The sequence below is a fragment of the Triticum aestivum genome, chromosome 3B (genome assembly GCF_018294505.1).
Source record: "Triticum aestivum cultivar Chinese Spring chromosome 3B, IWGSC CS RefSeq v2.1, whole genome shotgun sequence".
Classification (NCBI taxonomy): domain Eukaryota; kingdom Viridiplantae; phylum Streptophyta; class Magnoliopsida; order Poales; family Poaceae; genus Triticum; species Triticum aestivum.
In genome coordinates this window covers 29,383,353-29,410,145 of record NC_057801.1, presented here as the reverse complement: position 1 = coordinate 29,410,145, position 26,793 = coordinate 29,383,353, and the positions used below count along the sequence as shown (strand labels likewise).

Below are 26,793 nucleotides of genomic sequence, written 5' to 3'. Positions count from 1 at the left end.
TGCTGATTCGTGGCCATGGAAAAAAGAAAAAAAGAAGAGTCATGCGGATCGTGGGATGGAGAACAAATCAACGGCTCAGAGCTTATTTTTCCACACATTTTTTTTTGAACAATATTTTTCCACACATGTGGTAGAGAAAAAGTCATGCACAGGCACGCACGGTCACCGCCGTACTGACAGACTTATCCTGCCCTACGCACACGTAAACCCGATCCAAATCCAACACCGTGTAACCTTGGTTTGTGTTTCAAGAAAGGCTGTAAACCTAATCGGAGGCTGCCAGGGACACCGTCTTCAAGTGGGAAACCTCAGGTATGTTGTGTATATATACACACACGTATACCCACAACTACTAGCAATCCCGAGCTCTAGTACGTACATCGCAGTGTTTTTGCTTCCTTCTCCACTTACGCCATGATGACTTCCAATGAGCAGAAACAAAGCAACGAGGCGCCGACTCCCGAGCTGCCGGACGAGCTCGTTTCAGATATCCTGACCCGACTGCCGGTCAAGTCTCTCCTCCGTTTTAAGTGCATCAGCAAGGCCTGGTGCGCAACCATATCCGACCCCTCCTTCATCCGGCGGCACCTCAAGATGTCCGCCGCCTGCAGATGGGAGCAGAACCCACCCTTCCTCATCACCCGGCACAGCCTGGATTACGACGGCAAAGGAGACATCGGGTTCTGCCAGTGGCAGCAAGGCACCTCCGAGGCTTGGCTCGTGCACAGCAGGGACTGTACTAGCTACTTCAACTTGGTTCTCTTCTTCCCCCATTGTGACGGCTTGGTGCTTGTCCCCACAGACACCACGGCGTACCTTTTCAACCCCGCCACCAGGGACATCGTCACGCTGCCGGAGAGCAGCCACGGCATTGTGCCCCCTTCCCTCCGCCCCATTGGGTTTGGCCATGATCTTCGCAGTGGCATGTACAAGGTAGTCCAGTTCTTCCTTCGTTCGAGAGACGATGAGTTCTACAACGGGGTGGAGGTGTGCACGGTGGGCGACCCTGCTCCTCCTCAATGGAGGGAAATCATGGCGGATCGGTGGTACACAGCCGATCCATGGGTAACCGCGCAATCGGTCAATGGGGGTGTGTACTGGATCGTCCATGTTGACAACTATACCGGCCTGGAGCCGCATCCACGTTGCCTCCTCCGCTTCGGCTTGGACGATGAGGCATTGAGCCACATCCATTTGCCTTCTGAACTGTCCGACCCCGAAGACGATGACAACAATGTTGATAAAAGCTTCAAGTTGAGTGTGTTGCAGGGAGAGTTGTGTCTAACCGCTTATCGCGCCAGAGGGCATCGACTGATGGTGGTCTGGGCGCTCGTGGAAGACGAGGCAAGCTTCGTCTGGGAACCGCGTCACACGTTGAATGGCATGGACCCGTGCCACCCAATCGCTTTTCTTCCGGGCACATTGTTGCTATGGTTCTATGGCAAGCTCTGCATCTACGACCTGCGGTCACGTGAGCTGACAAATGTTTGTGACTTCAGCTGGCTAAGATATCGGAGTCATGGCTCAGGTGAACTTGAGCCTGCTTGGAACAGTTTGCCCTTCTTCGACGTGATACCCTATACAGAAAGTCTTGTTCCAGTCGGTGCTCACCCGGCTTGACCCGGCCTGACTCTGACAGTTTTGAGATACTTCCTTTTTCTGTTCTTTTCAGTGAGCTTTTTTCCGCAAAAAAGAGATTGCCCTTTTAGCATTTTCTTAAGAAACATCTGTTATTATTCATACCCATAACAATTACATGTACGTTGATTTGGATCTAAGATCCAAAAAATACAAAGTAACCTCTATGACTAAGAATTATAATGAAATCTGTTGGAAATACCTTGTTCGTGATATCAATATCTGCTAGAAGCAATACTCCCAAGACTTCAATAAAGAGCCTGCAATTGGACTATAGCAACGATGTTTTCACTCTTTTACCCGCATGAACATTACCTATAAAGGTTTTTAGAAGTGCCTTGAATTGTCCATCCAAAAAGATGGGAAGCCTTGATCGATACTTGAGTCATGGATGATCCCCTAGAAAAAGTCCTAAGTCATACGTGCACCCACATGCGGATGGATGAGTGTTTCTAGTATATATAGCAATGGAGTTAGAAGAACAAGGAGGCCTCGGAGCCGCGGACCGTTGAGGTGGCGCAAGCCACACCCTTGCCGATGCCAACCAATAGATGAACAAGAGGGAGAGAGTATAACGGAGAAAGATGCGGAGCGATATGTTTACTGGTAGCAATTAAAGGAGGATGCGTTAACGCCACTTAATTCCATGGAAAAGGGGTACATAACCAGAACACTATATCTGGGGAAGATTTCTCCCCCACGTTTACCCACTTGGGTGAAAGCGGCTTGACAGTAAACGGTGTATGGACATGCGTATTATTTTTGGGTTCTCAGGGTGTAAACTTCTCAGGGTGTTAAAGCATGCAACATGAATAAAACTATGTAGATCATCAAACGGACATAGAATCAGACATAGAAATGTACATTCTGATCATCAAAAGATCATCAAAGTTCAGATAATCCAAATAAGCGACGACAAGTTTAAACTACTTCACTAAAAAATTGAAATTAAAGGTGGACACGGCGGGTCTTCGTCGCTTCCTTCATGGGCCTTTGCCCTTCAGGTCGCCGGTGCAACTGTAGGCGTCCGCGGCAGGTGGTGGATCATCGGAGTCGTTGGAGGTGGAGCCGTGGTCGCCACCGTCATCGGACCAGGAGTCGGAGAGGACGATGAGCCCCTTCATCCGCTGGACGGCCATGTCCTGTTGCCGCTTGAGCTTGGCCAATCGAGCCGCCTCCGCCACTGCCTCCGCCCCTCGTGCTTCGACTGCTCAATGGCAAGCCGGAGTACCTTAGCGCTCTTCCCCTGTAGCCGGTGAGCGTCCTCTCCGTCGTCGTCAGCGACCGGTGATAGACCCAAGTGAGGAGCCGCTTGTCCTCGTCGGGCTCCGCTGGCAACCAGTGGCGCCCTACGTCGGCGTAGGAGCGGCGACGGTGCAGATCCGGAGCTGCCCCGTGTCTACCTTGGACCGCTCCAGCACACTACAGAGGGCCAGCTCCTCCTCGACGTCGAGGTCGGAGCCCGAGTGGCTGCCATAGCTCGACATATCACCAGATGTCATCGGATTTGGTCAAAATCGAAGAGGAGAGGAGGGGATAGAGTGAGAGAGGAGAGTGGAGTGAGAGCTACGGTTCATAGAGGGGCAGATTGGGGTTTTGTGGGGACGACGTGGGTCAGTGGTGGGCCGCAATGATGTGGCGGACGCGGGCCGCCCCATATCTGCCCTATATCTAGGCTCGATATGAGGGGCACCGGACAACCGGGGCGTTTGAGGCATCCATATGGATCGTGTTTTTTACCATTCAATGATCGGTCCGCTTGCTCGTGCGTTTGAAACGGGTTTGAGACCCCTGACTGTAGATGCTCTTAGCACATGCATAAGCTTTGGCGACCTAAGTTAGACCCTGAAACATGTCGCTTAATTAACCATCAGAGATGCTAGATGGGCTTGTCCCGACCAAGTGACATCTCTGTCATTGTGCCGTCGCCAGATAAATTTTTGTCCCCTCCCCTTCGGCTATCACCTGGGCGCTAGGGGGGAGGGGGGGCTAGATCTTCGAGAGCTCTATGTTCTTTGTCAACGTCTAGTGATAATAGCTTTGTGAGAATAAGATTACTATTTTTGTGGCACCATGAAATTAGAGAGTTTTACTTCCTCGAAGATCCGGTTGTTCGGATCTGATGAGTTTATGTCAGTGTTTGAATCTTTTTTTGTTGGTTTGATTTATTGTGAGGTGAAATCTTTCATCGACATCATGATAAAGATATTGTGATCCGACGACCTGCATTTCTAGGCGATCATCCCTGACCCAACTGCGTTCATCAATCAAGGCTTCCCCTCTTTTTGGATGTGCGACTCAAGGCGCTTCCAAAAACCTTTACTGATAATGTTCTACGGGTAAAGAGTGACAATATCGTTGCTCTAGTCCAACTGGAGGAACTTTATCAGAGTCTTGGGAGTATTCCTTCTAGCAGAGCCTGATTCCACGAAGAAGATATTTCCTAGAGATTTCATTGTAATTCTTAGTCATATGGATTACTTTGTATCATTATTATTTTTATCTTAGATTCAAATCATTGTACATGCAGTTGTTATGAGTATGAATACAATTACAGGTGTTTCTAGAAAAAGCTAAAAAAAGCAGTCTCTCTTTTGCAAAAAAAAGCTCACTTTCTCAGAGTTCAGGCCATGTGAGCACCGACTGGAACAAGACTTTCCATGTAGGGTATGACGTTGCAGAAGTACACATGCTTCCAAGCAGGCACAAGTTCGGCTGACCCATGACGCCGGTATCTCATCCTGATAAACTCACAAGCATTTGTCAGCTCACGTGACTGCAGATCATAGAGGCAGAGCTTGCGATTGAACCGTAGCATCAAAGTGCCCGGAAGAAAAGCGATTGGGTGGCAGGGGTCCATGACATACAACGTGTAACGTGGTTCCCACACAGAGCTTGCCCCGTCTTCCATGAGCACCCAGACCACCACCAGCCGATGCACGTCGTTAGGCTCCTTGACGCGATAGCCTGTTAGAGACAACTCCCCGTGCAACACACTCAAGTTGAAGTGTTCATTGTCACCATCATCGTCATTGTCGTCATCTCCGAGGTCCGACAGATCAGAAGGCAAACTGATGAAGTTGAATGCCTCGTCGACCAAGTCAAAGCGTAGGAGGCCACGTGGGCGCGGCTCGAAGTTGGTATCATCGACTATCCAGTACACACCCCCCTTGACAGATTGCGCGGGCACTGATGACACGGGGGCGTACGGCTGATCCCCCGCGATTTCCCTCCACTGGGGAGGAGCAGGGCCGCCCACGGTACAGACCTCCATGCCCATGCTGACGATCCCAGTTTTACAATCTGTCGAACCGAATAAGGACCGGACTACCTTGTACATGCCAGTGCGAGGATCACGGCCGAACCCAATGGGGTGGTGGATGAAGCTGGGCACCTTGTTGCGACTGCTCTCCGGAAGTGTGAGGACGTCCCTAGTGGCCGGGTTGAAGAGGAACACCTTGGTGCCCGTGGGGACAAGCACCAGGCCGTCACAGTGGGAGAAGAAGCGAGCCAAGCGGAATAAGTCCCTGTCGTGCACGAGACGAGCCTCGGAGACGCCTTGCTGCCACTGGTAGAACCCGATGTTTCCGGGGAAAATAGTGCCTTGGATGTCGCGGTCCAGGGTGTGCGGGGCGATGAGGAAAGATGGGTTCTGCTCCCATCTGCAGGCGGATATCTTGAGGTGCGACCGGACGAAGGAGGGGTCGGATATTGTTGTGCGCCAGGCCTTGCTGACGCACTTGAAACGCATGAGAGACTTGACGGGCAGTCGGGTCATAACCTCTAAAACAAGCTCGTCCGGCAGCTCGGGACTCGGCGCCTTATTTCTTTTCTGCTTATTATTGGAAGTCATCATGGCGTACATGGAGAAGGGGAAAACACAGAAGACAAAAGAAACAAACACTGCGATGTACTAGGGCTCGGGATTGCTAGTAGTAGTCGTGCGGATACGTGTGTATATATTCACAACGCACATGAGGTTCCATGGCAGCCTCGGATTAGGTTTGCCCTCTTTCAATACAAAACAAGGTTTAAACAGTGTTGGATTTGGATTGGGTTTACGTGTGCGTAGCGCAGCGTAGTCTGGCACTGCGCGGTGACCGTGCGTGCGTGTGCAGGACTTTTTATTTTGTACCATATATCTCGAACACTATAAACTGGAGTAGTGATGAAAACTCTCCGCCTCATATGACTGATCCTATCAATCCATCGGACTAGCTCTGGCCGTTTGATGCAGAAAAAACAGACCGCCCCAGGGCAATCGGACGAGGTCGGAGGAGTTATGGAAGGCGTTAAAGGATGTAGAGTTCGACTCAACCCAGGATGCGCATCATGATGGGTCACCGACGAGAATAATTGAGTGGAGGGGACAGATGTATGAATCAAAAAATTAACAAAGCGTGTGGAGAAACGTAGGGGAGATGGACGTACAGAGAGAAAAAAAAATCAAGCATGTGAACGTAGGGCATAATGTGCTTTCAAGACTAACTTTCACCGCATGTTTTTTTTTAAAAAAAACTTTCAATCTATTCATCTTCACTCATGGCAGTACAACGAACACCAAAAATAAAAATTACATCCGTAGACCACCTAGCCACGACTACAAACACTGAAGCGAGCCGAAGGCGCGCCACCGTCATCGCCCCTCCATCGCCGGAGTCGGACACACCTTATTGTAGTAGACAGTCAGGAAGTCATCGTGCTAAGGCCCCAAAGGACCAGCACTGCAGAACAGCACCCGCATCCGATGAAAATAACGTAGATCGGAAGGATCCAAATCGAAGACACGCAAACGTAGATCGGAAGCAAACAGTTGTTTCTAAAAGCAAAGCAAACAATTACTGATATGTTTAAAATGGCCAAACAGTGTAATTGCACAATTTCAATAGTGTATCCATGTGAGCATAATCTACGTCAATGCCCAGCTGATGAGCTCACGTGCCCGCGGATATCCATGGGAAAAAAATGCCATCTATATATGTGTCTCCGGTGGCGGAGCTTGAACCAAATCTCTGGTGGGACAATGGGCTAAGGAGGGAGGAAGTTATGAGGCTTGGGCTATTTTTACTGCACTTATGTCTCAAATATTATAAAACAGAAGGAGAATTCTCCATGCACTGGCAGGGTAATGGCCCAGGTTGGCCACCGTGCAGTTCCGCCAGTGTATGTGTCCAACAAGCATGATATCCATGCCCCGCCAAAAAGAAGGACGGTATCCATGCCCCGCTAAAATAAAGGGTATCCACGAGTACTCGTATTGATGGATAATTTTGCTCGTGACGCTGCGAACTCTACACAACGCTAGAGCATTATGCAGCCTTAGCATTGAATTTTTTTTAAAACGGGTGTTGATGATTGTGTTGCGGACGAGTTAGCTAGTCATCCTCGGCTGTCACAGTAATGTGTATTTATTGATGACATGTGTAGTTCCATTATTCATGTTCATTAACAAATAATTGTACTAGAGGCATAAAAAATCAACGGGTCCAAATTCTTTAGTCCATCAAGTTGTACAATGCAATGGACTAATCCATCATGCGAGCTCAGGCTAGTTGCACCTACATGGCGTTTCATGCTAGTAAATCACTCAAGGACAAGGCACATAATGAAGTGCAACTAGCCGAATGCCCTGTACTTCTGCGATCACGACTCTGCTTTTTTTTTTTCAATATTTATTTTCAATCCCTTCACATGTTTGTTGATTGTTGGTTTTATGATAGCTAACAAATCTTTCCAGCTGCCCCCTTCACATGTTTATCTCCCTGTAGGCACCCGGCCTGGCAAAGAATAAGAGACTTTCATTGCGGTGATGGTGTGGGTGGTGTTGTCCTGATGTCATGTCGTCAAGTGATGAACAACGTGTGGCGGATGACAACACACCACATACTCCCTCCGTCCTTAAACGAATGTACTTTCAATTTTATTGGATGCTCAAACTATCTTAAAGTTTGACCGAGTTTGTGCAAAAATATATCAATGTTTGTGAAACCAAATAGGTTTATGAAGAAAATATATTTTATCATGAATCTAATGCTACTAATTTGATGGCAAAAATGTTATTGTATTATTGTATAAATACAGTCAAACTAAAAAAATGCTTTCCAACAAAGTTGCAAGTACACTCTTTTAAGAACGGAGGGAGTAGTTGGCATCGTCACCCAATGGGGCATGCCACATTGCTCCTCCTTGTGTACTACTTCGTGTCGGGTGAGCATGGCCTTCATCTTGCACAGCTATGTCCACTGCACGCCCGTGTGTGTGACAACTCCTACCTCTCCAAGCGCAACCTCAGTATTCATTAGACCTGTGCAATCAAGACATTATGACGCATGGAGTAATATGCATATGGGAATGATAAGGTAACATCAATGGATGTAGGATCATAACGAAATATGTAAGGTCACATATAAGTGTTGCACAAGATTTACACTCGTCTTTTAAATTGTGCGGGGATACAAGAATATGGCCAACATGGATGGACTAGTGCCCTACTTGGGTCAAGCAAGGGAGATTTACGTTTAGGAAATACTAGGAAATAGGACATTAGAGTGAACAACATGACACATCACAAAGTTCAAAGCTCAAGAGAGATGTAGCGAACCCCCCAAAAGTAATCTCCATAAATACGTGTGTAAAGCAAATTCTGTTTTCCAAACGTCCACTCTATAACATTTGTAACCATGATCTCTCAAAATTCTTCTGTACAAAAGGAAATGTTAACTCACACACAAATATGCTTAATCATAAGTACAAAAATGTTAGCAATTAAGAAGACTCATGTTTAAAATAGTAGTACTGCATGATGATCTGAGCCATTCTACCTAGGCAGACGACCAGCAACACTAATTGATACAAGTACTATTGTATTCACAATGATGAACACAATCACATTAAAAGCATAATATACAACAAAGGGGAACTGTCGACTTATGCGTCTTTTGGAACACCGTAGATGTTCAGAACAACCGCCAACCAAAAACCGCACAACACCTAGAAACGATCCGGGCGTTGCAAAGCTTGCAAGCAGTGTCATCAAGATGTACAACCCACCGTACATCAGCTGGGACAATGCAATCTTCATGGGGTTCTTGTCGCTCACCACGGCGGCTATAGCCATGAAGAAGGCTAGCATCATGCTATTCAGTGCCACCCAAAGGAAATGCATTGACACAATGAAGCTTATCCAGGAGCGATTTGTCCGTGAAGCTCTCCCATAGATCAGCAGTATTGTTGCAACCACAGATGTGGTCACGGCAATGGTGTCCAACACCAAGAAGGCGTTGTAGAAACGATCCCCGTCAAGATTTGCCTTTCCATCAGATCCGTATGATCCAGGCACATTGAACGCTGCAGAGAAGGCGATTGTTGCCACGAGTGTGGAGACAATCGCAAGATTTTTCGATGTCGTCTCTCGCCATTTCATGATATCCTGACCCTTCCATTTCTCTATATGGTCTTGCCTCTCTGGCCTGAACCGTGCTCCAGAAATATACAGTTTCACCACTAGCTTTATCTGCATATTCATAAAAAAAACATTATATATATGAACTCCATGTGTATTTGTCTCTTGTTTTCATAGTACCATGCATTATAGCAAACCAATTACTGAAACAAATACAAAAATAAGCATCTATTTAACCATAGAATAGATTCCTCCCTCGGCCTCTGCATCAAAGTTTACTATTTATACTAGATGCATCCTAATATCTTGTGGGAAAATACTTGCAAGATATCTCATAAACATCGGAAATGAAGAGGGTAATTACCATTGAGTAGAAACCAGTCGAATCCTCTATGAGATCAGATGGTGTCCGGCCAGCATTGTTCATCATGTGGGTATGCACCTTCTTACATGACAACAGCTTGGAGATAACCTTGTGCTCCCCTGCTGCCACAGCCAAATGCAGCGGCGTGTTCCCTTCCTTGTCTTGCATGTTCAGAAGATGTTCCAGCATCTTGCTTTTGATAACATAGGACACAACGGAAGAGCGGCCCTTCATGGCTGCAACATGAACAAAGCTTCTGCCCCGCTTGTCACGAATGTCGGCGCAAGAAGGGTATAGTTCCAGCAGCAGGCGGACGGCGGCCACATGGCCCATCTTTGCTGCAGCATGCAGAGCTGAGAAGCCGTCACTGTCCTGCAGATATGCGGTGCTGGGCGGTGAATGTGCTAAGAGAGCTTCGATGATCGAGCGGTCACCGTCGGATGCCGCAAAATGCAGTGGGCTGCTCTTGTTTGTGTCAAGGTTGCTGGTGAGTGCCGGCCTCCATTGCAAGAGCAAGTCAACCATTTCTGCAGATGAAATGATGGTTTGTTATGTTTGGTATGCTTGGAAAATTGCTGAATTGTTGTCAGCGGGTAGGGGATATCGGATGATGTATCTTAGGAATATAGAAATTCAGTTCAAAACTTGAAGGAACTGTAATAACACTAAATTCAAAGAGGTTGTTTAGACTTTTGAGAGGCGTTCCGATTCCATGACTGCCTGAAAGAAAATTCCCCGCAAAGAAAAAGAAAGAAAATTCACAGGATGGGAGAAGTTGGACACGTTTAGGATGGGCGAATGGGTTGCGTTATCTTGTGCACAGATGGAGCAGTTTCATTGGCACGGTTTGCCGAATTAGTTTTTAAACAAACATAAGTTGATCTGCAAGGCACCACAAATTTTAAATTTAAAGTTGACTTTGTATGTGCACACATGTCACAACTCCATATGCGTCACGCCCAAAATGGTCAACTCCATATGGTTAACTGTACGAATTGGCCATTGATCAACGCAACGTGTTTCCCTCCTCCATTTCGACCACAGATGTCGACACGAAGCATGGATTTTTGTGGTGCAACTGAAAAGAACGAAGAAAACAAACCTGAACTTTGGAGAACGGCGGCGTGCAAGGCATTCTGCGAGTTGGGTCCGTCGGCCGACGCGTCGCCGTGCGAGGCCATGGCTCTGACGGCGTCCACGGACCCGCTCATCACCGCCAGGTACAGAGCCGACACGCCGGCGCCGTCCGCCTCCGCGGCGAGCTCCGGCGCCAGCTTCATGAGCCTCTCCACCGCCTCGCGGTGGCCGTGCCTCGCGGCCAGGTGCAGCGCCGTGTCCCCGGCGTCGTTCCTGCCGCGGAGGATCCCGCGGAGCGCGTCCTCCTCCACGCTGGCCCGGGCCAGCCGGACGACGGCCTCCGCGGCGTCCGCGTGGCCGGCCCTCGCCGCGCTGTGCAGCGGCGTGTCCAGCGCCCGGTTCACGGAGGAGAGGAGGGAGACGTCGTGGTAGCACAGCTCGGCAATGAGCCCCCCGTGGCCCTGCCCGGCGGCGATGTGCAGCAGCGTGTTCCCCTCTCCGGTGACCTCCTGGGTCGTACATGGTCGCCCATGGTGATCAACCGCGATACCTTTTGAGTGCGCTGCCGCCGGAGCGTCGCCGCTTCTTCCCGCCAGGAGGCCGGCGACCTCCTGCGTGCGCCCCTCGAACGCCGCGACGTAGAGCCGGGAGCACATGAAGGAGCTTCCATCATCCTTGAAGTCACCGGCTGCTTGTCTGAGTTCCATAAGTCGTCGTCTTTTTGTTGAAGTTGGACATTAATTCTGGTTTGGGGTTTATATTCATGGAGGAAATGGGTCATGCTTCACAAGGAGTGGGTCAGAGGAATCCTCTCCGTCCATACCAATACCATTCATTTGACATGTCTAGTATAGCATATCCTCTCCGTTTTTTTTTTGAAAGTGCATATCCTCTCCGTTGAATGGGGTTTACAGGTGGTACTCGAGAGGCCGGCATTGTCAAAGATAACACGCTACACGGTGCTCTCTCGTGCTATACTAGTCATTCCAAATAAATAAATTGATTCCCCGTCTTTCGTAGCTTGTGAGGACAAACAACTGCATTTTTGTTAGGGTGGAACGCTGGTCCATTCAATCCAAAGTGAGTGTGGCAAATACATATACCAATAATCCTGCCCCCCTCCCCCTGTCGACCTTAATTTGATAACAGGCTAATTACGTAAAAATGTTCGTAACTCTTTCATGGATGGTAGCATTGCTACATATACTCAGGGGGTATTTAAAAGCGACAAGCGACGCCCCAAATCAAGCATGACAGGAGATTTGATGAGATCGTGTGCTTTCGCCATTGTGCACTCCCTTCTTGTGTTCCGGCTGAACATCATCAAATTCTTCGGACATGGTAAAGCTAACCACCTAAACGTCCATGGACGCGCGTGGGCACGTCCGCGGATAGTGACCGTACACCCCTCCGCTTCCGCAACCGTGTACCTCATATCCCCCTCTCAAACCATGCTATCCATGCAACCCGAGAGAAACTATGCAGATCAACAGACGAAACATATCATCAAAAGAGTTATAGATCACAGTTCACACAGATGTAGCATCACAGTTCATCGGAGCAAATGAGGCAGTTCATTGGACCAAACAAACTTAGATTCAAACTAAAAGTTAAGTAAATACTAATTAAAAGAAGACGAATAGGGCATCGGAAATCACCAATTCCTCGTAGTCCCCTTCCCCTTGCGGTCACCGGTGCGGTTGTAGCCCTCTGTGTAGGCGGCGACGGGAGGGGTATCAACGGAGTCGTGGGATGAGGAGGAGATGAAGCCGACCATCCGACAAACGATGCATGCATGCTGCTTCGCCAGTCGGGCAACTTTCGCTTCCGTAGCTGCCTTCTCCGCCTCTTTACGCTCCGCTTGCTCGATGCCGAGCCGAAGTGCGATAGTGTTCTTGCAGCAGAGGGCCACTAAGAGGAGATGGTCCTCCGGATCGACCGGCGCTGCGACACGGGTCTGGCGGGGGAAAATTGCCTTCATCGCTACCGCCCTCTCCCTTACCATCTGCCTACATGGTGTGCGGTACGCGCATCCGTTTCGGGCGCCCGCATCCGCGGAGCTGGTGTGGCGGGAACGAGGACACATCGGTGACCGGTAGGCGCACAAAGAGGAGTGGTTACAAAGGGTCGCGGAGGGGGGGGGGGGTGGCGGCGGCTCTACATCGGCGCTAACGCATGAAGCATGTGGGGCGCTATGAACCGACACAACATTCACACCGTGTTGCCGCGTAACAGGATTGCACGGAGGAGGAGCTGCCTCTGTCCAGCCGCGACCGCTACATCACGACGCGGAGGGCGAGTTCCTCGTCGTCCTCCTCGTGTTGCAACGACTCCCAATCGATGTGGTTGCCGTCCTCAGATTCTACGCAGGACGCCTCGCTGTTGGAGGCGACATTGATGGGACGGGAAGGGGAGGGGATGAGACGTAGAAGAGGAAGAGAAGAGCGGAGTGGAGAGTTCGAGATTGAGTTGACCGGAGCCTAGGGTTGGACCGGGCGGTGTATATGTAGGGATAGGGTGGGCCTGCCCGACATGGCAGACGCGCCCGAGCCTCCCATATCCGCCCCATGTATGGGCTAGATATGGGACGTGCCAGACAACCCAAACGTTTAGGGACGTTGTGAAGTGTCCGGTTGGGTCCCAAAATAATGATCGATCATTGACTGGGCTGTTAGCCTGAATGTGTGAAAAGTCAATATGAGTAGTCCGACTGTAGATGCTCTTATAAAAAACTAAAACAACGGCAGAGCACAAGTCAAGCATTCTACACATAATAAACATTTCATGTAGTAATAGTGCACCGACCTACTAGTAGGCCCTTAAGCCCGTGGTTTTTTCCCTCTAGGGAAATTTTGATTAACAACTTATTAAAAAAATAGGGAAAAGGTGTATTCGTTAAGATTTAAAAAGTTCGCATACTGGATAAATAATGTTCGTACATGTGAAATAAAATATTTATAGTGTATTTAAAAAAACATGTGTAAAAAATATTAATAATAAATAGATTAATGCATTTTCTAAAATAGTTTATGGGGTTGACTTTATCTTTTATACATGTATAAATATATGTTATATTACTCCTGTAAAATGAAAAACAAAACAAAAAAGGAAAGCATAAATCTAGAACAAAAGATGGAAAAGGGCATGTATTTTTTCAAAAGAACCACAAGTAAAAACAGAACAAATGCAAGGGACAATAAAAAGAGTGACAAAGGAAAAGGAAAATAAAGACAAAAAAGGAAAAAAATAAAGAAAAAAACCGGAAAACTAGCTCAAGATCGGCAAATGGGCCGGCCCAAAATGTTGTCAACAAATTAATAAAAGTAGAAAAAAGTGAATTCGCTAGAATTTTAAAATGTTCATATACTAGATAAGTGATGTTCAAGTGTATGAAATAAAATTTAATTGTGTATTTTAAAAAATATGAACGTGTATAAAATATCAACATACTAAATAAATTCACGTAATTGATTTTTCATACACATATACATATATGTTTCATTTTTATAGGATTTGTTTTCCAGTTTTTAAAGGAAAACGTAAATGAAGAGCAAAAGATGGAAAAAAATGAACGTATTTAAAAATAAGAATAATAAAATAAAAACCAGAAAAATGAAATGAAAAATAAAAAAGAAATAAGAAGTAACAAAGAAAAAGAAAAAAAAGACAAAGGAAGGAAAAAGGAAAGGAAAGGAACCAACAGAGAAATCGGCAAAAACCTATTGAAGATCGGCAAAATGGGTCAACCAAGAGCGGGTTTGAGCCTATGGGTGCAAGTACAGTGGTCGACAACTATGAGCCACCGTTGGGCCAAAATGTGGTCGACAACTATGCATGAATATATACAAAGGAAAAATCGTTTTTGAGCTAGAGCTCAGATGCTCCCGAAATCCAGGCCTTCCACTCTTCTCGAGATCAGCGCTCTATGTTGTATTATGTATTGTAACTCTTCTGTATGTTCATTGGAAATGAATTTGGGCCAGGACATTTATTACTGGTTGGTATCGTCATGTGCCTTCCGGTCCATTCGACCGACCTATGGCCCAACAAATTTCCTGAGCCGTGTTGTGCTGTCAGGCACTACCGCCCCGATGGTTGCACCTATGTGCCCTTACTGCGGCAACCAGCCGGGGCTTCGCACAGGGAACCCTCCGACTGGGCCGGCCCACTATAAGTGCATCTAGTGCCCCTTAGTGATTTTAGTGTATTGAAGACTTATAGGTTAACGGACTAATATGTTTGTGAGTGTACACATGCTCTATAAGTCGATGAGGAGTTTGATATTTACGATGAAAGTCGACCCCTAAAAATGAATGTCTTCACCCGAAGACTTTGGTCTCCTAAAGACTTTGAAAGTGAAGAAATTGGTGTGATCTTGAAGACTTGGATATTCATGCGAGGATTATGAAGCGTGAAGACTTTTGTTTTCGTAGTTTTTTTTTTCCTTTTTGAGTCATAGGAAACACCGTACTGTTAAAGGGGTCGAGGTAATACCAAGGAAACTGATTTTCAAGTGATGCTCATCTCAAAATCCTACACCTACCCAATCCTTTTGAGTGAAGCCATTGAAAATCTCATATCAGTTCAGTCAATTTCTTCAGTGACAGAGACGAAGATCTTTTGGTCTCTGAGGAATTTATTCTGACTGAGGAGTCAGGAATTCGCAGTGCGGATTGCCTACACAGTGAGGAACATGATAGTCATGAGGAATTTGAACCTCAAATCCGACCATTGCTATGTTACGCGCCAGCAATTCCAAAATATCTACCCACCTAACGATCATATTGTAGCGACCATGATCCCAATGGACCGAAGTCTCTGTGCTTAACTGTTATCCCTGGATCGGTAATGCTGACACACACAATACTCGAGGAATTATAACAGAGTTCAATCACACACTTATTACATCGAGGTCCTCATAAAGAGTATAATTACACCAATATAAATGGCTGAAGGCCATCTAAACTAAATAACAGCGGAAGCTTGCTACGTCTTGAGCTTGCGTTGGTTTTCCTCGAAGAGGAAAGAGTGATGCAACAATAGTAGCGTAAGTATTTTCCTCAGTTTTTGAGAACCAAGGTATCAATCCAGTAGGAGGCTCCTCAAAAGTCCCACACACCTACACAAACAAACTGAGAACTCGCAATCAACACGATAAAGGGGTTGTAAATCCCTTCACGGCCACTTGCAAAAGTGAGATCTAATAAAGATAGTAAGATAAGATAAATATATTTTTGGTATTTTATAATATAGATGCAGAAAATAAAGATGCAAATAAAAGTAGATTGGAAGCAAATATGATAAGAGATAGACCCGGGGGCCATAGGTTTCACTAGAGGGCTTCTCTCAAGATAGCATAAGTATTACGGTGGGTGAACAAATTACTGTCGAGCAATTGATAGAAAAGCAAATAATTATGAGATTATCTAGGCATGATCATGTATATAGGCATCACGTCCATAACAAGTAGACCGACTCCTGCCTGCATCTACTACTATTACTCCACACATCGACCGACTCCTGCCTGCATCTAGAGTATTAACTTCATAAGAACAGAGTAACGCATTAAGCAAGATGACATGATGTAGAGGGATAAACTCAAGCAATATGATATAAACCCCATCTTGTTATCCTCGATGGCAACAATACAATATGTGCCTTGCAACCCTTTCTATCACTGGGTAAGGACACCGCAAGATTGAACCCAAAGCTAAGCACTTCTCCCATGGCAAGAAAGATCAATCTAGTAAGCCAAACCAAACTAATAATTCGAAGAGACTTGCAAAGATAACTCAATCATACATAAAAGAATTCAGAGAAGATTCAAATATTATTCATATATAAACTTGATCATAAACCCACAATTCATCGGATCTCGACAAACACACCGCAAAAAGAGATTACATCAAATAGATCTCCACAAGAGAGGGGGAGAACATTGTATTGAGATCCAAAAAGAGAGAAGAAGCCATCTAGCTAATAACTATGGACCCGTAGGTCTGTGGTAAACTACTCACAACTCATTGGAGGCGCAAGGATGTTGATGTAGAGGCCCTCCGTGGTCGATTCCCCCTCCGGCAGAGTGTCGGCGAAGGCTCCAAGATGGGATCTCGCGGATACAGAAGGTTACGGTGGCGAAAATTGTGTTTCGTCTGCCTCTCCGACGTTTTCAGGGTACGTAGGTATATATAGGAGGAAGAAGTATGTCGGTGGCCGCCCGAGGGGCCCATGAGACAGGGGGGCGCGCCCTACAAGGGGGGCGTGCCCTCCTATCTCGTGGCCGCCTCAGCTGCTTTTTGACTTGCACTCCAAGTCCTCTGGATCACATTCGTTCCAAAAATCACGCTCCCGAAGGTTTCATTTCGTTTGGACTCCGTTTGATATTCCTTTTCTTCAAAATACTGAAATAGGCAAAAAAAACAGCAATACGGGCTGGGCCTCCGGTTAGTAGGTTAGTCCCAAAAATGATATAAATGTGTAAAATAAAGCCCGTAAACATCCAAAAGGGGTAATATAATAGCATGGAACAATAAAAAATTATAGATATGTTGGAGACGTATCAAGCATCCCCAAGCTTAATTCCTGCTCGTCCTCGAGTAGGTAAATGAAAAAAAAGAAATTTTTGATGTGGAATGCTACCTAGCATAATTCTCAATGTAATTTTCTTTAATGTGGCATGAATATTCACATCCAAATGATTCAAGATAAAATCTTATAAAACATAAAAATAATAATGCTTCAAAGCATACTAACAAATAATCATGTCCTATCAAAATAGCATAGCCAAAAAAAGCTTATCCCTACAAAATTATATAGTTAGGCCATGCTTCATTTTCATTACACAAAATACTCCCATCATGTACAACCCCGATGAAGAGCTGAGCAATTGTTTCATACTTTTTAGCGCGCTTCAGCTTTTTCAACTCTTACGCAATACATGAGCGCAAGCCATGGACATAGCACTATGGTGGTAAATGGTGGTGGTTGTAAGGACAAAAAGGGAGAAGATAATCTCACGTCGACCAGGCGTATCAACGGGCTATGGAGATGCCCATCAATAGATATCAATGTGAGTGAGTAGGGATTGCCATGCAACGGATGCACTAGAGCTATAAATATATGAAAGCTCAACAAAAAAAAACTAAGTGGGCATGCATTCAACTTGCTTGCTCACGAAAACCTAGGTCGTTTTGAGGAAGCCCATCATTGGAATATACAAGCCAAGTTCTATAATGAAAAATTCCCACTAGTATATGAAAGTGACAACATATGAGACTCTCTATCATGAAGATCATGGTGCTACTTTGAAGCACAAGTGTGGAAAAAGAGATAGTAGCATTGTCCCTTCTCTTTTTTTCTCTGATTTTTTCTTTTTTTCTTTTTTTTCTAGCCTTTCTCCTTTTTTTCTTTTTTTTCTTTTCTCTTTTTTTTTGTAAAGTCCGAAGTCTCATCCCGACTTGTGGGGGAATCATAGTCTTCATCGTCCTTTCCTCACTAGGACAATGCTCTAATAATGAAGATCATCACACTTTTATGGATTTACAACTCAAGAATTACAACTCAAAGCTAGAACAAGATATGACTCTATGTGAACGCCTCCGGTGGTTAACCGGGTTATGCAATGAATCAAGAGTGACATGTATGAAAATTTTGGAGGTGACTTTGCCACAAATACGACGTCAACTACATGATCATGCAAAGAGCAATATGACAATGATGAAACGTGTCATAATAAACGGAACGGTGGAAAGTTGCATGGCAATATATCTCAGAATGGCTATGGAAATGCCATAATAGGTAGGTATGATGGCTGTTTTAAGGAAGGTAAATAATGGGTTCAATACCAGCGAGAGTTGCACAGTAATAAGAAAAGCTAGCAAAGTGGAAGGATGAGTGTGCGCATATCCATGGACTCACATTAGTCATAAATAACTCATATACTTATTGCAAAAGTCTACTTAGCCCTCGAAGCAAAGTACTACTACGTATGCCCCAAGAGGGATAGATTGGTAGGAAAAGACCATCGCTCGTCCCCGACTGCCACTCATAAGGAGACAATCAAAAGAGCACCTCATGCAATAAATTTGTCACACAACTTTTACCATACGTGCATGCTACGGGACTTGCCAACTTCAACAAAAGTATTTCTCAATTTCATAATTATCCACTAGCATGACCCTAACATTACTACCTTTATATCTCAAAACAATTATCAAGCAACAAATTGATCATAGCATCCAATTCAATTTCTATGATAGTTTTTATTATACCCAACTTGGATGCTCATCATTCTAGGACCAAATTTGTAACCAAAGCAAATACCATGCTGTTCTAAAAGACTCTCAAAATAATATAAGTGAAGCATGAGAGACTAGCAATTTCTATAAAATCAAGCCACCGCCGTGCTCTAAAAGATATAAGTGAAGTACTAGAGCAAAAACTATCAAGCTCAAAAGATATAAGTGAAGCACATAGAGTATTCTAGCAAATTCTAATCAAATAGGCTTCTCCAAAAAGGTGTGTACAGCAAGGATGATTGTGGTAAACTAAAAAGCAAAGACTAATATAATACATGACGCTCCAAGCAAAACACATATCATGTGGCGAATAAAAATATAGCTCCAAGTAAAGTTACCAATGAACGAAGACGAAAGAGGGGATGCCTTCCCGGGGCATCCCCAAGCTTAGGCTTTTGGCTATCCTTGAATATCTTGTGGTGCCTTGGGCATCCCCAAGCTTAGGCTTTTGCCACCCTTTATTCCATAGTCCATAAAAGCTTTACCCAAAACTTGAAAACTTCACAACACAAAACTTAACAGGAAATCTTATAAGCTCCGTTAGTGAAAGAAAACAAAACCACCACATAATATACTGTAATGAACTCATTATTTATTTATTTTGGTGTTAAACCTACTGTATTCCAACTTCTCTATGGTTTATAAACTATTTTACTAGCCATAGATGCATCAAAATAAGCAAACAACACACGAAAAACAGAATCTGTCAAAAACAGAACAGTATGTAGCAATCTGTAACTAACGCAAACTTCTGGAACTCTAAAAATCCTACCAAAATAGTACGTACTGGACAATTTGTTTATTGATCAGCAGCAAAGAGAATCAATGCAAAAGCTCGTTTCTGTGATTTATTGAATTTTTTCTCATGAGCACAAAGTTTCTGTTTTTCAGCAGAATCAAATCAACTATCATCATAGTTTATCCTATAGGTTCTACTTGGCACAAACACTAATAAAAGATAAAAACACATCTAAACAGAAAGTAGAAGCAAAATTTATTACTAAACAGGAACAAAAACAAAAAACACAAAGAAAATTGGGTTGCCTCCCAACTAGCGCTATCGTTTAACGCCCCTAGCTAGGCATAAAAGCGAAGATAGATCTAACGAGTGCCATCTTTGGCACTTGATTCATAAGTAGCCCGCATGATAGATTCATAAGGTAATTTGACTTTCTTTCTTGGAAAGTGCTCCATGCCTTTCTTTAATGGAAATTGGAATCTAATATTCCCTTCCTTCATATCAATAATCGCGCCAATCGTTCTAAGGAAAGGTCTACCAAGAATAATAGGGCAAGAAAGATTGCAATCTATATCAAGAACGATAAAATCAACGGGCACCAAATTTCTATTTGCAACAATAAGAACATCATTGATCCTTCCCATTGGCTTTTTAATGGTGGAATCCGCAAGGTGCAAATTTAACGAGCAATCATCAAGATCATGGAAGCCTAGAATATCACATAAAGTTTTCGGAATCGTGGAAACACTAGCACCCAAATCACACAAAGCAAAACACTCATGATCTTTAATTCTAATCTTTATAGTAGGTTCCCACTCATCATTAAGTTTTCTAGGTATAGAAACTTCCAAATTAAGTTTTTCATCATAAGATTGCATCAAGGCATCAACAATGTGTTTGGTAAAAGCTTTGTTTTGACTATAAGCATGAGGAGAATTAACAACGGATTGCAACAAGGAAATACAACCTTTTAAAGAACAATTATCATAATCAAATTCCTTGAAATCCGAGATAGTGGATTCAATACTATTTAAAGTTGTGACTTCTCCAATCTTACTTTTACCAAAATTAGCATCAAGATCTAAAAACTCCGAATTCTTGGGACGCCTTCTAGGCAAAGTTGATTCATCATCAGTCCCATAATCATCAAAATTCATATTGCAAAACATAGATCTAATAGGAGACGCATCAATAACTTTAAGATCCTCATCATTATTTTCATGGAAACTAGAAGAACACGCTTTTATAAAGCTATCTTTTTTAGCACGCAATCTAGCGGTTCTTTCCTTACACTCATCAATGGAAATTCTCATTACTTTGAGAGACTCATTGATATCATGCTTAGGAGGAGAAGATCTAAGTTTAAGAGAATCAACATCAAGCGAAAGTCTATCAACGTTCCTAGCCAAATCATCAACTTTGAGCAATTTTTCTTCAAGCAAAGCATTAAAATTCTTTTGAGAAATCATAAAATCTTTCACACTATTCTCAAAATCAGAGGGCATCTTATTGAAATTACCATAAGAATTATTGTAGGAATTTCCATAATTATTAGAGGAATTACTAGGGAACGGTCTAGCATTAAAGTTTCCTCTATAAGCATTGTTTCCAAAACTATTCCTACCAACAAAATTCACATCCATAGATTCATTATTATTCTCAATCAAGGAAGACAAAGGCATATCATTGGGATCAAGAGGAGTGTTTTTAGTAGCAAACAATTTCATAAGTTCATCCATCTTTCCACTCAAAACATTGATTTCTTCTATAGCATGCACTTTTTTACTAGAAGATCTTTCGGTGCGCCATTGAGAATAATTAGCCATAATATTATCAAGAAGTTTTGTAGCATCTCCTAACGTGATTTCCATAAACGTGCCTCCTGTGGCAGAATCTAAGAGATTTCTAGAAGCAAAGTTCAAATCGGCATAAAAATTTTGTATGATCATCCATAAATTCAAACCATGAGTAGGGCAATTGCGAAGCATCAATTTCGTTCTTTCCCAAGATTGGGCAACATGCTCATGACCAAGTTGTTTAAAATTCATAATATCGTCCCTAAGAGTGATGATCTTAGCGGGAGGAAAATATTTAGAGATAAAAGCATCTTTGCACTTGTTCCAAGAATCAATACTATTTTTAGGCAAAGACGAAAACCAAACTTTAGCACGATCTCTAAGTGAAAACGAAAATAACTTCAATTTGACAATATTGTTATCCGTATCTTTCTTATTTTGCATATCACACAAATCAACAAAGTTGTTTAGATGAGTAGCGGCATCTTCACTAGGAAGGCTGGCGAATTGATCTTCCATAACAAGATTCAGCAAAGCAGCATTGATTTCACAAGACTCAACATCATTAAGAGGAGCAATCGGAGTACTAAGGACATCATTATTATTGGTATTCGAGAAATCACACAATTTGGTATTGTCTTGCACCATGGCAGCAAGTAATCCAACACACAAGCAAACATAAAAAGGCAAGCGGAAAAGAGAGGAGGAGATTGGGAAAGAGAGGGCGAATAAAACGGCAAAGGTGAAGTGGGGGAGAGGAAAATGAGAGGGAAATGGTAAATAATGTAAATGCGAGGGAGAAGGGTTTGTGATGGGTACTTGGTATGTCTTGACTTGAGCGAAGACCTCCCTGGCAACGGCGCCAGAAATCCTTCTTGCTACGTCTTGAGCTTGCGTTGGTTTTCCTCGAAGAGGAGAGGGTGATGCAGCAATAGTAGCATAAGTATTTCCCTCAGTTTTTGAGAACCAAGGTATCAATCCAGTAGGAGGCTCCTCAAAAGTCCCAAGCACCTACACAAACAAACTAAGAACTCGCAACCAACGCAATAAAGGGGTTGTCAATCCCTTCACGACCACTTGCAAAAGTGAGATCTAATAAAGATAGTAAGATAAGATAAATATATTTTTGGTATTTTATAATATAGATGCATAAAATAAAGATGCAAATAAAAGTAGATTGGAAGCAAATATGATAAGAGATAGACCCGGGGGCCATAGGTTTCACTAGAGGCTTCTCTCAAGATAGCATAAGTATTACGGTGGGTGAACAAATTACTATCGAGCAATTGATAGAAAAGCGAATAATTATGAGATTATCTAGGAATGATCATGTATATAGGCATCACATCCATAACAAGTAGACCGACTCTTGCCTGCATCTACTACTATTACTCCACACATCGACCGACTCCTGCCTGCATCTAGAGTATTAAGTTCATAAGAACAGAGTAACGCATTAAGCAAGATGACATGATGTAGAGGGATAAACTCAAGCAATATGATATAAACCCCATCTTGTTATCCTCGATGGCAACAATACAATACGTGCCTTGCAACCCTTTCTGTCACTGGGTAAGGACACCGCAAGATTGAACCCAAAGCTAAGCACTTCTCCCATGGCAAGAAAGATCAATCTAGTAGGCCAAACCAAACTGATAATTCGAAGAGACTTGCAAAGATAACTCAATCATACATAAAAGAATTCAGAGAAGATTCAAATATTATTCATAGATAAACTTGATCATAAACCCACAATTCATCGGATCTCGACAAACACACCGCAAAAAGAGATTACATCAAATAGATCTCCACAAGAGAGGGGGAGAACATTGTATTGAGATCCAAAAAGAGAGAAGAAGCCATCTAGCTAATAACTATGGACCCGTAGGTCTGTGGTAAACTACTCACAACTCATCAGAGGGGCAAGGATGTTGATGTAGAGGCCCTCCATGGTCGATTCCCCCTCTGGCAGCGTGCCGACGAAGGCTCCAAGATGGGATCTCGCGGATACAGAAGGTTACGGTGGTGGAAATTGTGTTTCGTCTGCCTCTCCGACGTTTTCAGGGTACGTAGGTATATATAGGAGGAAGAAGTATGTCGGTGGCCGCCCGAGGGTCCCATGAGACAGGGGGCGCGCCCTACAGGGGGGGGGGCGCCCTCCTATCTCGTGGCCGCCTCGGCTACTTCTTGACTTGCACTCCAAGCCCTCTGGATCACGTTCGTTCCAAAAATCACGCTCACGAAGGTTTCATTCCGTTTGGACTCCGTTTGATATTCCTTTTCTTCGAAATACTGAAATAGGCAAAAAAAACAGCAATACGGGCTGGGCCTCCGGTTAGTAGGTTAGTCCCAAAAATGATATAAATGTGTAAAATAAAGCCCGTAAACATCCAAAAGGGATAATATAATAGCATCGAACAATCAAAAATTATAGATACGTTGGAGACGTATCAAAGCTTCGAAGGTAAATGTGTCCATCAACTCCAACGGCATAGCTGAGTGCATGACAACGACCTATCGCACCTTATTCATCATCTGACAAGTCTGCAACATGAGACGTTGTAGCCGTGTAGGTCAGCACATGGAATATGCTGGCAGAGTTACACCGTAGAGCAAATGAATGTAAAGAATTATATCTACATGCAATATTTGGCTGGTGGAGGCTCTAGGTTTAAAGGGTTTTCATAAAGCTAATTTTTCCCTACAACAAAGGAATACATTTATTTACTACTCCCAAGTTGTACCAATATTTGAGAAGGTTCCTCCAACTCAAAACCAATTAAGCATCATCATTAAACCCAATTAAATTCATTAAACAGTGATGAGATCAACAATAATATCCAATTCCAGATACTCAAGATGTCCAAAACCGGGCGACACGGCTAACCATGATTAGTTTATACACTCCGCAGAGGTTGCGCACTTTTCCCCACAAGACTCGCCCGCATCCATTATCGAAAGATCGAGGCATAGTCTTTCTGAAACAATAACTCTCTACTCCGGGCAGACCGGTACACCTACTTTCCCCTACATCTGCTAGTCCACCTCTTCGAGAGCTCACGCAACTTACTCAACTATGCCAGAGCCCATAATGTCTTGTGGCTGCATACGGAAGTTTCTAGTCATGAAATATCATATGATCCCTTTGAGCCTGGGTGGCGAATCGAGGAAAAATCACACGGGTACTCTGGGATTCCCCTAATGGACAAACACTGCATTCTCCAGGTGACCCAACCAATCCACCCAGATGTGTATTAAAGTTGCCACCTTAATTGTTATCCAGAATTATTAACTCTCATAACTTCCATGTACATCATGATCCAGTCCCCGCCTACAGCATGGCTAAGCAATAATTGAGCATAACGTATATTCCTGGGGTGATCAAAGGTAGTAGGTTCCTACCTCAAGTACTACAACCAAAACCACATGTTCCCAATCCTACTCATGCAAATATTTAAGGGGCAAAACTAATGCATAGTAAAAACTGGGTATAAAAGAGTATGATCAAACTGTAACTTGCCTTGCTGACGATCTGCAAACTCTAGGGATTCGTAGTAACAAGCTTCGCACTCTGGAAAATCTAGCATAGACAAACAATAGCATATATAAGCAATCAATCAAACGATGCAAAGAGAAATCGAGAAAAGATCCAAATAAAACTCGAAACAAGCAAATAGCTAACCTAAATAGAAAACCAAATCGAACATCATTATTTCTATGTGGATTAGATCCTAACAACATATACATGTGATTAGCTACAATTTAAAAAAAAATCAACTCAAACGAAGCTACGAAACTCAAGTTGTAGCTAATCACTCAAATTGTGAAAATCATGTTCAAGTTGGTTAACTGCAAAGAAGAGATTGTTACGAAGATCTAAGTGTTGGTTTCATCTAATTTGGACAAACGAGCTAAAAGTTACGCTAGTTTGAAGATCACGGGCTAAATCGCGATAAAACTTATTCGCGGATAGGTCCCTGGCGAAAAAGTAAACTAAATAGAAAATCTACAGAACGGACGTTCGCTAACAGAACCTAACGAACGAATTCGTTCGTTAATAGAAACTAATGGGTGAACGTTCGCTATTTAATCGATCTAAAAAAACGAACCGATCTAAACCTAACTAACCGAAGAAAAATAACGAAAAAGAAAACCGGCGGTTTTATACCGGTTAACCGGACTTGGCCGGCAGATCGATCAACGGCGGGGCGAAAACCAACGGCGGCAGCGGATCTCCGGCGACGGCGGCTTGCGGGCGAGGCGAGGCGACGGCGGCGCGGCAGCAGCAGTAGGCGGCGACGAGGCGAGGCGCGGGTGGCGGCAGTGGCGACTTTGGTGGAGGCGGCGGCGACTTTGGTGGAGGCAGCGGCGGCGGTGCGGCTTGGGGAGGACAGGGGGCGGCGGCGACGACATTTATAGGAGGAGGAGGGGCGAGTCCGGCTTACTGGAGGGGCAAGCGGGGCGGCGGCGGAGAGGACTCCGATCCGGACTCCGGCGGGGGTCCGGTGCAAGCACGTGGACAAGGCGGCGGGGCGCTGGCCCGTGGCCCGGCTCGGTTGGGCCGGCCTAGTAACTTTTAAAAAAAATCGGCACCGCGAAGAAAATCCTAAAAAAAATAAAAATAAAATTCTAAAAAAATTCCAGAAACAATTTTCACCATCCCTAGCTAATATTTGGGACATTGAGCATTTTTCTGGACTAAATGCAATTTTTTAAAAATGCATGTTTTTCTCTAATTCAAATAAAATTACAAATAAAATAAAAAATTAATTTGACTTCAAAAATTCTTTTCCAATATTTCCTCTCTGTTTTTTAAGAAGTCATTTTATCTTCTCTCTCTTTTTTTATTATTGAAATAATTGGAAAGAATTTGTTGAAATCAAAATGATCCAATTTTTCAAATCTGAAAATAAATTCAAAAATGAAAATTTGAATGAAACCTCCAACTCTTTCCTTGGGTCCTTGAGTTGCTTAAGATTTCTTGGATCACAACCAAATAAAATCCCAAAATGCAAATAAGATATGAATGCATATGAAGGAGCTATGTATAACATCCAAATTGAAAATCGGGATGTTACACATATCATTGAAGGGCATTTATGTCTTATCATGTCGGGCTGCTCACCAGGCTATAAATAGCCGCCCCCTACGACCACTAGCTGGTTGGCTGCTCCGAGAGAAATTGACACTTGTCATTGAGAGCATCCCATCCTCCAAGGTCTTTGAGCGAAAATCATCAAGTGAGGAAAAACCCAAAACCCAAACCCAAACACCTACAAACCCAAAGTGATTGAGCATCACTGAAGAGATTGTTCCTGTGTGGAACCGATGCTTGTTACCTTTGAGGATTGTGCATCCAACATACGGTTAGGCGTCATGGTCTGAGAATCCAAGAGGAATTGTGGATTGCCGAGTGACCAAGTCTATGAAGGTTTGGAAGTCACCTGAAGACTTACCACAAGTGATTGGGCAAGGTCTGT

General features: G+C 44.1%; 2 protein-coding genes across 2 annotated transcripts; both read right to left on the bottom strand.

The window, feature by feature from the left end:
- Positions 1–4,142: 4,142 nt before the first annotated feature.
- Positions 4,143–5,605, bottom strand: LOC123064517 (putative F-box protein At3g52320). Its single transcript, XM_044487983.1, has one exon. It carries the CDS (start codon positions 5,501–5,503, stop codon positions 4,262–4,264), a length of 1,242 nt encoding a protein of 413 aa, XP_044343918.1. The 5' UTR covers positions 5,504–5,605; the 3' UTR covers positions 4,143–4,261.
- A 2,791-nt stretch (positions 5,606–8,396) lies between these two features.
- LOC123064516 (ankyrin repeat-containing protein At5g02620) lies at positions 8,397–11,335 on the bottom strand. The gene is made up of 3 exons (XM_044487982.1): positions 10,507–11,335; positions 9,405–9,931; positions 8,397–9,151 (listed from the first exon to the last, which is right to left on the bottom strand). The coding sequence occupies exons 1-3, from the start codon at positions 11,186–11,188 to the stop codon at positions 8,456–8,458; spliced, it is 1,905 nt and encodes a 634-aa protein (XP_044343917.1). The 5' UTR covers positions 11,189–11,335; the 3' UTR covers positions 8,397–8,455.
- Between the last annotated feature and the right edge of the window lie 15,458 nt (positions 11,336–26,793).